The sequence below is a fragment of the Salmo trutta genome, chromosome 19 (genome assembly GCF_901001165.1).
Source record: "Salmo trutta chromosome 19, fSalTru1.1, whole genome shotgun sequence".
NCBI classification, from domain to species: Eukaryota; Metazoa; Chordata; class Actinopteri; order Salmoniformes; family Salmonidae; genus Salmo; species Salmo trutta.
The window spans coordinates 3,194,027-3,209,171 of NC_042975.1; the positions used below are offsets into that span (position 1 = coordinate 3,194,027).

At 43.6% G+C, this 15,145-nt stretch overlaps 1 protein-coding gene and 1 long non-coding RNA gene across 6 annotated transcripts in view; one reads left to right on the forward strand and one right to left on the reverse strand.

Moving 5' to 3' along the window:
• LOC115153833 (location of vulva defective 1) overlaps nucleotides 1–10,202 on the forward strand; it is a 73,076-nt gene extending 62,874 nt beyond the window's left edge. The window contains exons 8-12 of one of the 4 annotated variants that reach the window (XM_029699437.1): nucleotides 5,722–5,777; nucleotides 6,040–6,441; nucleotides 6,532–6,614; nucleotides 9,393–9,485; nucleotides 9,952–10,202. In XM_029699437.1, coding sequence (XP_029555297.1) covers nucleotides 5,722–5,777; nucleotides 6,040–6,441; nucleotides 6,532–6,614; nucleotides 9,393–9,485; nucleotides 9,952–9,954 — 637 coding nt within the window. In that variant the 3' untranslated portion in view covers nucleotides 9,955–10,202. Of the gene's footprint in view, nucleotides 1–5,721; nucleotides 5,778–6,039; nucleotides 6,442–6,531; nucleotides 6,615–6,709; nucleotides 8,625–9,392; nucleotides 9,887–9,951 lie in introns of those variants that run through there. The other 3 variants (XM_029699436.1, XM_029699439.1, XR_003867768.1) reach the window with 3 other exon arrangements.
• A 2,008-nt stretch (nucleotides 10,203–12,210) lies between these two features.
• On the reverse strand, nucleotides 12,211–14,919 carry LOC115153835 (uncharacterized). 2 transcript variants are annotated; one of them, XR_003867770.1, is made up of 3 exons: nucleotides 14,532–14,915; nucleotides 13,162–14,233; nucleotides 12,211–13,129 (listed from the first exon to the last, which is right to left on the reverse strand). It is a non-coding gene; the product is annotated as an uncharacterized LOC115153835 (long non-coding RNA). The 2 variants fall into 2 exon arrangements; XR_003867769.1 differs by having other exon boundaries at nucleotides 12,224–14,233; nucleotides 14,532–14,919.
• Between the last annotated feature and the right edge of the window lie 226 nt (nucleotides 14,920–15,145).

Consider the following 15,145-nt stretch of genomic DNA (forward strand, 5'->3'; position numbering starts at 1 on the left):
CGGAGACAGATTCTCGCCACGCCACCTGGTAGGAGCGACCTGTCAGGTAGGACGCAATCCAAGCATGGGCCGCGCCGGAGATGCCCAACTCGGAGAGGGTGGAGAGGAGGATCTGATGGTTCACAGTATCAAAGGCAGCCGATAGGTCTAGAAGGATGAGAGCAGAGGAGAGAGAGTTAGCTTTAGCAGTGCGGAGCGCCTCCGTGACACAGAGAAGAGCAGTCTCAGTTGAATGACCAGTCTTGAAACCTGACTGATTTGGATCAAGAAGGTAATTCTGAGAGAGATAGCAGGAGAGCTGGCCAAGGACGGCACGTTCAAGAGTTTTGGAGAGAAAAGAAAGAAGGGATACTGGTCTGTAGTTGTTGACATCGAAGGGATCGAGTGTAGGTTTTTTCAGAAGGGCTGCAACTCTCGCTCTCTTGAAGACGGAAGGGACGTAGCCAGCGGTCAAGGATGAGTTGATGAGCGAGGTGAGGTAAGGGAGAAGGTCTCCGGAAATGGTCTGGAGAAGAGAGGAGGGGGTAGGGTCAAGCGGGCAGGTTGTTGGGCGGCCGGCCGTCACAAGACGCGAGATTTCATCTGGAGAGAGAGGGGAGAAAGAGGTCAAAGCACAGGGTAGGGCAGTGTGAGCAGGACCAGCGGTGTCATTTGACTTAGCAAACGAGGATCGGATGTCGTCGACCTTCTTTTCAAAATGGTTGACGAAGTCATCCGCAGAGAGGGAGGAGGGGGGGGGGAGGGGGAGGAGGATTCAGGAGGGAGGAGAAGGTGGCAAAGAGCTTCCTAGGATTAGATGCAGATGCTTGGAATTTAGAGTGGTAGAAAGTGGCTTTAGCAGCAGAGACAGAAGAGGAAAATGTAGAGAGGAGGGAGTGAAAGGATGCCAGGTCCGCAAGGAGGCGAGTTTTCCTCCATTTCCGCTCGGCTGCCCGGAGCCCTGTTTTGTGAGCTCGCAATGAGTCGTCGAGCCACGGAGCAGGAGGGGAGGACCGAGCCGGCCTGGAGGATAGGGGACATAGAGAGTCAAAGGATGCAGAAAGGGAGGAGAGGAGGGTTGAGGAGGCAGAAGCAGGAGATAGGTTGGAGAAGGTTTGAGCAGAGGGAAGAGTTGATAGGATGGAAGAGGAGAGAGTAGCGGGGGAGAGAGAGCGAAGGTTGGGACGGCGCAATACCATCCGAGTAGGGGCAGAGTGAGAAGTGTTGGATGAGAGCGAGAGGGAAAAGGATACAAGGTAGTGGTCGGAGACTTGGAGGGGAGTTGCAATGAGATTAGTGGAAGAACAGCATCTAGTAAAGATGAGGTCAAGCGTATTGCCTGCCTTGTGAGTAGGGGGGAAGGTGAGAGGGTGAGGTCAAAAGAGGAGAGGAGTGGAAAGAAGGAGGCAGAGAGGAATGAGTCAAAGGTAGACGTGGGGAGGTTAAAGTGACCCAGAACTGTGAGAGGTGAGCCATCCTCAGGAAAGGAACTTATCAAGGCGTCAAGCTCATTGATGAACTCTCCAAGGGAACCTGGAGGGCGATAAATGATAAGGATGTTAAGCTTGAAAGGGCTGGTAACTGTGACAGCATGGAATTCAAAGGAGGCGATAGACAGATGGGTCAGGGGAGAAAGAGAGAATGTCCACTTGGGAGAGATTTGGATCCCAGTGCCACCACCCCGATGACCAGAAGCTCTTGCGGTGTGCAAGAACACGTGGGCAGACGAGGAGAGAGCAGTAGGAGTAGCAGTGTTATCTGTGGTGATCCATGTTTCCGTCAGCGCCAAGAAGTCGAGGGACTGGAGGGTAGCATAGGCTGAGATGAACTCTGCCTTGTTGGCCGCAGACCGGCAGTTCCAGAGGCTGCCGGAGACCTGGAACTCCACGTGGGTCGTGCGCGCTGGGACCACCAGGTTAGAGTGGCAGCGGCCACGCGGTGTGAAGCGTTTGTATGGCCTGTGCAGAGGGGAGAGAACAGGGATAGACAGACACATAGTTGACAGGCTACAGAAGAGGCTACGCTAATGCAAAGGAGATTGGAATGACAAGTGGACTACACGTCTCGAATGTTCAGAAAGTTAAGCTTACGTTGCAAAAATCTTATTGACTAAAATGATTAAAATGATACAGTACTGCTGGCTGGTGAAGTAGGCTAGCTAGCAGTGGCTGCATTGTTGACTTTGTTTGAAAGTGTAGCTGGCTAGGTAACCTCGATAGTTTCAGTACTACACCTTATCATGATACAAAGGCAACTATGTAGCTAGCTAACATAACACTAATCAAGACGTTCCTTTGTAATGTATTTAGTTTCTACAATGCTGCTCGTCGGTAATAGTTGGCTAGCCTGTTATGACTAGGTGGCAGTATTTTCACGGCCGGATAAAAAAACGTACCCGATTTAATTTGGTTATTACTCCTGCCCAGAAACTAGAATATGCATATAATTAAAAACACTCCAAAGTTTCTAAAACTGTTTGAATGGTGTCTGTGAGTATAACAGAACTCAAATGGCAGGCCAAAACCTGAGAAGATTCTGTACAGGAAGTACCCTGTCTGACCATTTCTTGGCCTTCTTTGCCATCTCTTTCCACAACAAAGGATCTCTGCGGTAACGTGACACTTTCTGATGCTCCCATAGGCTCTCAGAAGGCGGCAGAACTTTGAATTATGACTCTGCTGTCTCTGGCTGAAAAACAGGAGCGCATTTTGTAAGTGGCCATCTGAGAGCAATGAGACTGGTGTGTGCGTGCACGTGAAGAGTCCATTTTACTTCTTTCAGTCTTTGAACAAAAACAACAACTCCCGGTCGGAATATTATCGCTTTTTTACGAGAAAAATAGCATAAAATATGATTTTAACCTCTTGGCGTTCCCCTAGGATAGGGGGCGCTACAGCGATTTTTGAAAAAAATTCGTGCCCATTTTAAACGGCCTCCTACTCAAACTCAGAAGCTAGAATATGCATATAATTAATACTTGTGGATAGAAAACACCCTAAAGTTTCTAAAACTGTTTGATTGGTGTCTGTGAGTATAACAGAACTCATATGGCAGTCAAAACCCCGAGACCGATCGTAACAGGATGTGGAATTCTGAATTGTGGACTCAACTTCACATCTTTGCCTGTAATTCATACAGTGAGCAATGGTTCATTGAGCACTTCCTATTGCTTCCACTAGATGTCCCCAGTCTTTACAAAGTGCTTTGAGTCTCCTACTGTTAAAACTGAATGAATGAGACGCTGTTGAAATTGGTCACATGAGGAGGGCCATCACCATTATGATGCCGGCGGCCCTGGCTTCCCTCCCCTTTCGAAACGTTTTGAAACACAATGCAATCGTCCCCCTCGAATCTTATTGGCTCTCTTGTTGAACAAGGCCCTGAAGATTTATGTTATACAACGTTTGACATGTTTGAACGAACTTAAATGGAAAAAAAATGCTTTTTCTCGAAATAGCTGTCTCACGGCCGACGGAGCATTTGGATCAGCCTTCAGACGCGCTAACAAGAACAAGCTCTTGGAACATAAAGGAGTAATTTTTTTGAACGAAAATACATTTGTTGTGGACCTGGGATTCCTGGAAGTGCTTTCTGATGAAGACAACCAAAGGTAAGGGATTATTGACAATAGTATACAAGACTAGATGTGATATGCGATTGTTCCAAGATGGCGCAGACCTATATTTACTATGTAATTTTCTGAGTATCGCATCCCCTTTTATCGCAAAGTGTGATTACCCAGTAAAGTTCTTTTTAAATCTGGCATTACAGGTGCTTTCAAGAGATATTCATCTATAAATCTTAGAATGACAATATTACATTTTAAAAATGTTTTCGAATAGTAATTTAGTAAATTGTAGCACTGTTTCACCGGATGCATTTGAGGGAAAATACATTTTTACATAAAATAGTTAGTCAACGTTACGTGCCGATGTAAAATGCTGTTTTTATTTATAAATATGAACTTTATCGAACAAAAGAATGCATGCATTGTGTAACATGATGTCCTAGGTGTGTCATCTGATGAAGTTTGTAAAAGGTTAGTGCTGCATTTAGCTGTTTTTTGGTTATTTGTGATGCATGTGGTTGGTCGGAAAATGGCTATGTGGCTACTTTTACGATATACTCCTCTAACATAATCTAATGTTTTGCTTTTGCTGTAAAGCCTTTTGGAAATCGGACAACGTGGTTCGATTCAGGAGAGGTGTATCTATAAAACGATATCATTTGAAAAAAAAATGAAAAAAAAAGTATTACATTTTGTTATGCTAATGGCGATAGGATTTTTCGCTGGATGTCCGTCCCGAGGCCGCACAGGGGTTAAACAGCGTTTGACATGCTTCGAAGTACGGTAATGGAATATTTAGAATTGTTTTGTCATGATATGCGCTAAGCGATAAGCATATACACGATAAGCATATATGCGATAAGCATATATGTCACATAAACCCAAACCACAGCTAAATGCAGCACTAACCTTTGATAATCTTCATCAGATGACACTCCTAGGACATTATGTTATACAATACATGCATGTTTTGTTCAATCAAGTTCATATTTATATCAAAAACTAGCTTTTTACATTAGCATGTGATGTTCAGAACTAGCATACCCATCAAAAACTTCCGGTGAATTTACTAAATTACTCATGATAAACGTTGACAAAATACATAACAATTATTTTTAGAATTATAGATACAGAACTCCTTTATGCAATCGCTATGTCCGATTTTAAAATAGCTTTTCGGCGAAAGCACATTTTGCAATATTCTGAGTACATAGCTCGGCCATCTATTTTGACATCCGCCAACTTCGGGGTCACCTAAACTCAGAATTACTATTAGAAAAATTGGATTACCTTTGCTGTTCTTCATCAGAATGCACTCCCAGGACTTCTGCTTCAACAACAAATGTTGTTTTGGTTCCAAATAATCCATAGTTATATCCAAATACCTCCGTTTTGTTTGTGCGTTCAGGTCACTATCCGAAGGGTAACGCGCGAGTGCATTTCGTGACAAAAAAAATCTAAATATTCCATTACCGTACTTAGAAGCATGTCAAACGCTGTTTAAAATCAATTTTTATGCTATTTTTCTCGTAAAATAGCGATAATATTCCAACCGGGCAACGTTGTATTCATTCAAAGACTGAAAGAAAAAAATGGAGAAGTCTCATGAACGCGCATCTCCAGTCTCACTGTCACCAGGCTGACCACTTACAAACTCTGCTCCTATACTTTGCCCATAGACAGCAGACACCCCATTCCACTTTCTGGCGGCTTTAGAGAGCCAATGGAAGCCTTAGAAAGTGTCACGTTACAGTACAGATGCTGTAATGTTGATAGAGATGTTACAGAAGGATAACAAATTGTCAGACAGGGCACTTCCTGCATGGAATCTTCTCAGGTTTTGGCCTGCCATATGAGTTCTGTTATACTCACAGACACCATTCAAACAGTTTTAGAAACGTTAGAGTGTTTTCTATCCAAATCTACTAATTATATGCATATTCTGGTTTCTGGGCAGGAGTAGTAACCAGATTAAATCGGGTACATTTTTTATCCGGCAGTGAAAATACTGCCCCCTATCCCAAAGAAGTTAAACCAATGGTCTGTGGTTGGTTTGGTTTTGACATGTTTCATTAAACCAATGGAATGTGGTTGGTTTGGTTTTGTAATGTTTCATTAAATGCTGTTTAACAAAGATCTGAACAGTGTAACAGTTGTTCTGTTGATCTTCTCAGTTCCAAGTATCACTCTGAGCTGCGCTGTGTGATCGTCAGGGTTGGAAACACAAGCGGTGGGTACAGTTTCACTACAGGAAGAGGTTAATGATCCCCTTCCTGGTGTTCTGCTAGTCTCATTGTTACTTACAGATGCTAGTTGTTGCTACAGTTTCTCTACAGGAAGAGGTTAATGATCCCCTTCCTGGTGTTCTGATAGTCTCACTGTTACTTACAGATTCCAGTTGAAATGCATGTTTGAGATAATTACCAATCAATCAACCAATCAACACATCTCTGACTGTTTGTCTATCTGTTTGTCTGTCCTTTGTGCTACAGCCATCATAACCACAGAGCCAACAACCTCCCCTCCTCTGACAATTAACCTCACGACCACAGAGGAATCAACAACCTCCCCTCCTCTGACAATAAACCTCACGACCACAGAGCCAACAACCTCCCCTCCTCTGACAATAAACCTCACGACCACAGAGGAACCAACAACCTCCCCTCCTCAGACAATAAACCTCATGACCACAGAGGAACCAACAACCTCCCTTCCTCAGACAATAAACCTCACAACCTCAGAGGAACCAACAACCTCCCCTCCTCAGACAATAAACCTCACAACCTCAGAGATTGTACCTGAACTTCCAACCACACCCACAACTTTAAGTACAAACCCAACCACCGATCTCACAACCCATATTGTGGACAGTACAACAAAGAGCAGTGGGCCTAGTAAGTACAAAATGAACTTTTGTTCAAATAAAAAAAAAAAATATTTGTGTATGTGTGTTGTAATAATGTGGACTGACTGTGTTTCCACAGGATACGTTGTTGTACTGAGGATAAAAGTGTCCTCTCTGATCCCACTGACAGATGATTACATCAGAAACGTGGTGTTTCAGCAGGTCAGTGTCACTGTCAGATCAGACAGGTTTCTCCTCAGCTCTACCTGATAATCACTGTGTGTGTTCTGTTTCCAGCTCTGTGTGGAACTGATCAGACTAGGGCTGCCAGGGGACTTCATGCTACGCCTGTTAGCCACTCATGACATCAGTCCCTGAGGGAGGAACAGGAAGTCAGCTCAACTTTCTTCACTTCTACTTGTCTTTTCTTCCTGGTTCTGATTCTGCAGATAGTTCTTTTGAAGAAGGAGTGATTCCTTATAATGACAGAATACGGTTGATTTGTAATAATCTCTCGTGGGTTGCCAAGATTAGTTGAATGAACTGACACTACGTCTTACTGGATGTTAGTTGAATGATTTAAAAGTAAATGATTTATGTCTACAAGAAGAAATAGAACATAAATATGTTTGGTAATGTACAGAGGTAGACTGAGGTTCTTTCCTGTTTGGTAATGTACAGAGGTAGACTGAGGTTCTTTCCTGTTTGGTAATGTACAGAGGTAGACTGAGGTTCTTTCCTGTTTGGTAATGTACAGAGGTAGACTGAGGTTCTTTCCTGTTTGGTAATGTACAGAGGTAGACTGAGGTTCTTTCCTGTTTGGTAATGTACAGAGGTAGACTGAGGTTCTTTCCTGTTTGGTAATGTACAGAGGTAGACTGAGGTTCTTTCCTGTAGACAGGTTATTAAACATTGGGAGATATACATTGAGAGATATTAACGGTGTGTTAAAATAATGCAGTTAAAGGTTAGGAGAGTTATAATGTTGTTTTCCTTAAGGTGTGAATCATATAGACTGTGTTTGATTAGTTTTAGAGGACAAGGCCTTAGGAGGTTGATAATGAGACGTTATAATGGTAAAATGTTATAATGTTGAAATGTTTAAAATATTGATGTATTAATATATAAGTGGAGTAATAAATTAGGTTGTAGAAAGACTATAATTTAGTTAAAGGTAGGAGGGTGAAGGGAATAGGAAAGGTTCATGTTTGAAAAATGTATGTTTTAAGAAGTTGATGTTCATGAAGTATATTAAGGGTGCTAGCTTGATCTGGAAATCCCCAGGTCAGCGCAGCAAGTAGGTTGAAGCGTACATCCTGCCTAGGTGGGAAAACGTGGAGGTTAGTGGGGGCTGAAAAAGCACCTTTTGAGAAGATGGATGACTTAGGTGTTAACCACCAAAGGCATCAGTGGAGCAGGTGGTAATCCTGATGGGTTATCAGAAGAGGCATTAAGGGTATAAAGGAAGCAGGTTTCATGGGAAGGGAACGACTCTCTTTGAGTTTGCTAGAAGAACCTGTCGTCTGCTGGAGAAAGACTTTTACTGAAGCTTTTTAACTTCAGATTCATTTAGATTTTTAATATACTTGGTTTTTTATTCTGAAAGTGTTCTAGTACCTTCTAGGAGGAACCCTTAAGGTTACCTCATTGATAGGAGTGTTCTAGTACCTTCTAGGAGGAATCCTTAAGGTTACCTCACTGATAGGAGTGTTCTAGTACCTTCTAGGAGGAACCCTTAAGGTTACCTCATTGATAGGAGTGTTCTAGTACCTTCTAGGAGGAACCCTTAAGGTTCCCTCATTGATAGGAGTGTTCTAGTACCTTCTAGGAGGAACCCTTAAGGTTACCTCATTGATAGGAGTGTTCTAGTACCTTCTAGGAGGAACCCTCAAGGTTACCTCATTGATAGAAGTGTTCAAGTAGCTGTTAGTTTTTTAGACACCAACTGAGGGACTGAGCAACCTGAAGGTGGAGACAAAAATCTGTTTATAATTTGGAGAAGAACCTGTTTTTCTTGTTATTAAATACTGTGCTTCTCATAAAATTGTAATAGACAATTAAGGGTTTAGTTAAGGGTTTAGTTAAGGGCACTGAAGACATCTCTGAATTTAATCCAAGGTACGTTTTTGTTAATCATCAATTGGTGATATTGATTTGTGATTGATTGATTGATCTGGGATTTTTAATGCCTGTTTCTGGAATTTTGAATAAACTTGTTTTATTGTTCTGAAACTCGGTGTCATCAGAAAGTCATACAAGTGCATGTCGTTTTACTCCTGGTTTCTGAAACACACTGGATTAATTGAGGATTTGTAGCATCTGGTTAATTTGTCCATCGGGAACCTGAATTGCTGGTATGAAGGAACCTGAGACCCAACTAAAGGTACTGAGTGCATTGGTAGGAGACGTATGAGGGGTGATTCTGGGCTAAACCAACCCAGGAGAGAGTGTCCACTCATAGGGTCCTAAGGTCGACTATCTGGCCTGGACGATCCTGAAAAGGTGCTGGGTTGCAGGGTGAGGTAGTATAGGAGCTCGACTTAGGGGATAGCCCACTCTACTGTAAGACCCTTGAGTCTGAGGAACAGTCCCTAGTTGTATACTAGCTCAGTGGTAAGGCAGAGCGGATTCTATCAGATCTCTAGGGATTAGGGACAATAAATAACAGAACTGCCATTGGATAGGCAGAGCCCAGTAGAAATGTTAATCCTGCAAGGTAGGTATTTTAGCTTTGACAACTTGTGGGTTTGTATGGGATTGATTCGTGGAAATCAGGAATATCCTGGGAATATTTTGGGATATAGGAAAGCCTGAAATATACCCTATGCAGTACGCAATGCAAGAACTACAATAAGGTATGCAAAAAGTTGATCCTGAATATTTGCACAAAAAAATTCAAGTTTAGCATTTAATTACGTTCTTGCTTTAAAAACTAAATGTTTCCACATACCAGGCTTTGAATTCACCTTACTGTAACAACCTATTTCTCTTCTCCCTAAGATCCGTCTACTCCGATCGTCAGGATGTCAGGGATGGACCTCCCATTGGACGAGCTCCAAGGATCCGGAATCTCCCCTGACAACGGAACCTTCCGTAAGTTCTCCCCCACCTCCGTTTCCATGGAGCCTGCTGGTGTTCCTGCTCGTCATCACCCTCCTCAGGCTGGAGAACGTCATTACATCCTCCTCCTCTGTAGCTGACTGCAGCAGTGAAGGGGGCACACACACACACACACACACACACACTTTCTCTTGCTATGTCCAGTATGGCACCGTATCCCCTATATAATTGGCACTGGCAAACAGTAGTGTTCTATTCAGATTTCCCCCCGTTCTGGTTAAATTGGACTAACCTGGTTAAACTGGACTAACCTAGTTAAACTGAACTAACTGTGAAGTACTGTATATCGTAAACCAGAACTCATATATTTGATTATCATGGAAGTATTGAACTATAATAGATGGTTATTGGATTGGTTAAACACCTCCTTTTTTAAATTGTATTTTTATAACCTTTATTTAACTAGACAGGTCAGTTAAGAACATATTCTTATTTACAGTGACAGCCTACCCCGGCGATGCTGGGCCAATTGTACAGCCACCGTATGGGACTCCCAATCACAGCCTAGATGTGATACAGCCTGGATTCCAGGGACTGTAGTAACACCTCTTGCACTAAGATGCAGTGCCTTAGACCGCAGAGCTCCTTTGAAGAGATGAACAGCCACTTTAGTAGGTTGTAACAATAATGTTTTGTTTAAAATGATCTCTCTGTTGCAAACACAAGAGCAATTATCATTTAAGTAGTGAAGGAAAAAGGATATTAGTGATGGAAAAACAAAAAAACGTCATAACAGAATTATATTTTTATTACATTTCAATACAAATAGGTTAGTGTCTTTTCAAATGGAGAAAAGCTATATCGTGTAATTATTTGTCATTTCAACATTAAAACACTGTAGAATGCACAGTCAATTACCATACGTGTGTTTACAGCATTAATGCTATAGATTGCACTGCATTATGGGTAAAATGCTGAAAAATACTGTTATTAACTGTAATTGGAAGCCTCCTGTAGGAATTACTCAAAACATTCTGTATTAATTTCTTTACAGTAATAGATTATGCCCCCTGTAGATTTGTAGTTAAGTACGTACACACAACACAAGCTTGATATGTCCCTTGTCCTGTCTTTTTACCCACAGAGCAACAGCCCTGGTGCTCTCTGTCTCTCTTTTTACCCACAGAGCAACAGCCCTGGTGCTCTCTGTCTCTCTATCCCCCCCCCCCAGAGTAACAGCCCTGGTGCTCTCTGTCTCTCTATCCCCCCCCCCCAGAGTAACAGCCCTGGTGCTCTCTGTCTCTCTATTCCCCCCCCCCAGAGTAACAGACCTGGTGCTCTCTGTCTCTCTATTCCCCCCCCCCCCCTCCCCCACAGAGTAACAGCCCTGGTGCTCTCTGTCTCTCTATCCCCCCCCCCCCCCCCAGAGTAACAGACCTGGTGCTCTCTGTCTCTCTATCCCCCCCCCCCCCCCCCCCAGAGTAACAGCCCTGGTGCTCTCTGTCTCTCTATTCCCCCCCCCCTCCCCCCCAGAGTAACAGCCCTGGTGCTCTCTGTCTCTCTATTCCCCCCCCCCTCCCCCCCCGAGTAACAGCCCTGGTGCTCTCTGTCTCTCTATTCCCCCCCCCCCCCAGAGTAACAGCCCTGGTGCTCTCTGTCTCTCTATTCCCCCCCCCCTCCCCCCCAGAGTAACAGCCCTGGTGCTCTCTGTCTCTCTATTCCCCCCCCCCCTCCCCCCCAGAGTAACAGCCCTGGTGCTCTCTGTCTCTCTATTCCCCCCCCCCCCCCCAGAGTAACAGCCCTGGTGCTCTCTGTCTCTCTATCCCCCCCCCCTCCCCCCCAGAGTAACAGCCCTGGTGCTCTCTGTCTCTCTATTCCCCCCCCCCCCCAGAGTAACAGCCCTGGTGCTCTCTGTCTCTCTATCCCCCCCCCCCCCCCCAGAGTAACAGCCCTGGTGCTCTCTGTCTCTCTATTCCCCCCCCCCCTCCCCCCCAGAGTAACAGCCCTGGTGCTCTCTGTCTCTCTTTTCCCCCCCCCCCCCCCCAGAGTAACAGCCCTGGTGCTCTCTGTCTCTCTATTCCCCCCCCCTCCCCCCCAGAGTAACAGCCCTGGTGCTCTCTGTCTCTCTATTCCCCCCCCCCCCAGAGTAACAGCCCTGGTGCTCTCTGTCTCTCTATTCCCCCCCCCCCCCAGAGTAACAGCCCTGGTGCTCTCTGTCTCTCTATTCCCCCCCCCCCCCCCCAGCGTAACACAGCCCTGGTGCCTCTGTCCTCCTCTATTGCCCCCCCCCCCCAGAGTACAGCCCGGGTGCTCTCTGTCTCTCTATTCCCCCCCCCCCCCCAGAGTAACAGCACTTGTGCTCTCTGTCGCTCTATTTTCCCCCCCCCCCCACCCGCTAGAGTACAGGTCCTGGTGCTCTCTGTCTTCTCTATTCCCCCCCCCCCCCCCCCAGAGTAACAGCCCTGCGTGCTCTTCTGTTCTCTATTCCCCCCCCCCCCCAGAGTAACAGCTGTGCTCTTCTCTTCCCCCCCCCCCCCAAGATAACAGCCCTGGTGCTCTCTGTCTCTCTATTCCTCCCCCCCCCCCCCAGAGGAACAGGCCCTGGTGCTCTCTGTCTCTCTATTCCACCCCCCCAGAGTAACAGCCCTGGTGCTCTCTGTCCTCTCTATTTCCCACCCCCCCCCCCCCCAGATAACAGACCTGGTGCTCCCCCCCCCCCCCAGAGTAACAGACCTGGTGCTCCCTGTCTCTCATTCTATTCTTTCTTTTTCTATGCTTGTCCTAGGGTTGAGAAGAGCTGACCAATCAGAACCCGAGGACGTTTGTTACGGAGCCCCATGAGGAACACATGATGCCGACTTTCCGCTGTGTGTTTCACCGCCTCTGAACCCCCATAACCCCGAATAGAGTTGCCCCTGATCATAGATCTAGGATTGTACCCAATCCCAATTTAATCTAAATCTCCCTCTCTTTCTCTTTTGCCCCCCCCCCCCACACACACACACAATATAGTTTTAAATTAGTGTTGTAATGATGCTCTTATTTGGTTACATACGTGTTAATTGCTGTTACTTCTATTGTCAATTATGTTGTTCCTTTGTAGTTAATGTTGTTAGCTATTTGAATACACGTATTTTATGTACAAATGTATATATATATTTCTTTGTATTTAGATTTCCGGGAGTTTTTCACTGTAAATATTCAGCATTTTAATGGCACCAGAGTTGCCAGCGTAATACTGTAATTTTGCTTTACAGCAGATATGCTGTAATATATTTTACAGTACTATTTTCCTTACTGTAAAACAGTGGTATTTAAACCTTTTCAGCAGGGACCCCATTTTTTTCGCAAGAATTTCCAAATATAATGACACAACCTTAAAATTAGCTACATTTCGATTTTTACATAAACAAATAAGAATTCATTACATTTTAATCTGTTATCAAACTGAAAAGAAAGCAATAAACACATGTAGTATAATACATTTTTTTTAAATTAAAAATTCAGATGATCTTTTCTCAAAAATGTTTCTATATTGTCTAATATATTATTCTTTTGTTCATAAAAAAAGAATAACACTAAATAATAATATTAACAATTTAAAATAAAATTGTTGGCAACACGACTGCAGTTGTGGGGGTCACGAACCTCAACGTTGAATACCACAGCTGTAAAACCTTACAGCTGTAAAACCTTACAGCTGTAAAACCTTACAGCTGTAAATTTAAAGTAGGGATGCTGTATGCTGTAATATGTTTTACAGTAAGGAAAATAAGTACTGTAAAATATATTACAGCATCTCTGCTGTAAAGCAAAATTACAGTATTAAGCTGGCAACTCTGGTACCAGTATAATGCTGGTAAATTTACAGGGAAAAGTTTTACAACAATAAACCCATCGTCCTTTTCTTCCATATAATCAGTTAGCAGTTTAAAGCTAACTTCACAACATATCATTTTACAACTGATAGTAAAATCTACTACACTTATTATGGCATCAATAAACGGGGCATAAACCTATAGATGTGGTCAACTCAGTAAAATAATTCATTTAAAAAAAGTTGTTAAATTTCTGGGAAAAGGTATTTAGCTGCATCCAGTGATTCTCCAACACTGCATAAAAGCAATCAATCACTTATTACTATAATAAAATCCTTTAATTAAGTCTAAACTTTTTTCAACACAAAATCCACCAAATGAGCAACAACGCCGAAGACAACAAACATAGAAATGAACACCAAAAGAGATCCGGACACCTTGGCTGCATTTCCTGACATCGTTACAGACACATTTTCCACACAAGGAAGGACAACATAAGGAAGAACAGAAATAAAGCAAAAAAAAGCCATAATACCAAAAAGTATACCCTCCTGACTAGTGGTCAGAGAAGACTTCCGCTTCCTCTCTGTCTGTCTGACAGCCAGGCTTTCCTTCATATAGGACTTTGATATTTTAACATTTTTATTCTTCTTCTTGTAGCTTTCCCAGATATTCACATCAACGTCCTCATTCCCCTTCAACACTCTGAGATCAACTCTTCTCTGTCTCACTTCATCTGCCATGTCCCTTAGTATTCCGTTGACTCTGAAGTTCTCCGACGTGATTGGATCCCCGCACACTGGACAGATAACGCGACCAGCGTCCATACTCTTCTGGAGGCATCGACTACAGAAGATGTGTTGGCAGCTCAGCGATATATGTCCGGTGAAAATCTCGGTACAGACGGAACAGATGAAGACTGTAGCCATGTTTCTCTGTGTTCCTCAGAAGACTTGGTTACACCTTTCATAAAGAATAAGAATAATAATAATATCCGTTATAGATCGAGGTCTTCTCATTGAAAGCAAGTCTGAGAAGCGGTAGATCTGATATTTTTATGCTTCTTTGCGTCGTTTACTTTCGGTTTTGTACACCGGTTTCAAAACATCTGAAACCATAATATTTGTGGTTATTTAAAATAGGATTTCACAGCGGTTTAGATAATACAATGATTCACTACACTCAGAGGGCTTGTTTTGTCACATAACCTGAAATTAGGCCAACTATTAGCATTATTGCAACTAGGAAATGCATATTGTACCTTTAATTACATGTTGTTGTCGTCCGATCAAGATCTGGTCGATATTTGTTCCGTTTCCACCACCGAGGTATAATACAAACCGGAGATGTCCGGCCGTTGTTTTCAAGGTAATCTACTCATGTTCACATAGAGAAGTAGTTAGCTGCAGCTCAATATGGAGACTGGACTATGGTCAACTGGGTGTGTCGAGAGGAAAATACTGGGCGTGTCGACAGGGTTTAGTTTCGGTTCATTATAATAAATACAAAAATCACGGTTTTCGATTCATGTTTTGATTATTTGGGTTGAATTCTGTGTGGAAAGCATCAGTGCTATCAGGGGCCCTTGGCACGTCCCTAAACCCTAAACCCCAAACCCTAACCTCAAACCCTAAACAGCAAAACCCTACCCCCTACCCTAAACCCTAACCTCAAACCCTACCCTAAACCCTAACCCCAAACCCTACCCTACCCTAAACCCCAAACCCTATCCCCTACCCTAACCTCAAACCCTAAACCCTAAACCTAAACCCTAACTTTAACCCTAACCTAAAACTAACCCTAAACCCTAACCTTAACCCTTACCTTACCTAACCCTTACCTAACCTTAACCCTAACCTAACCTTAACCCTTACC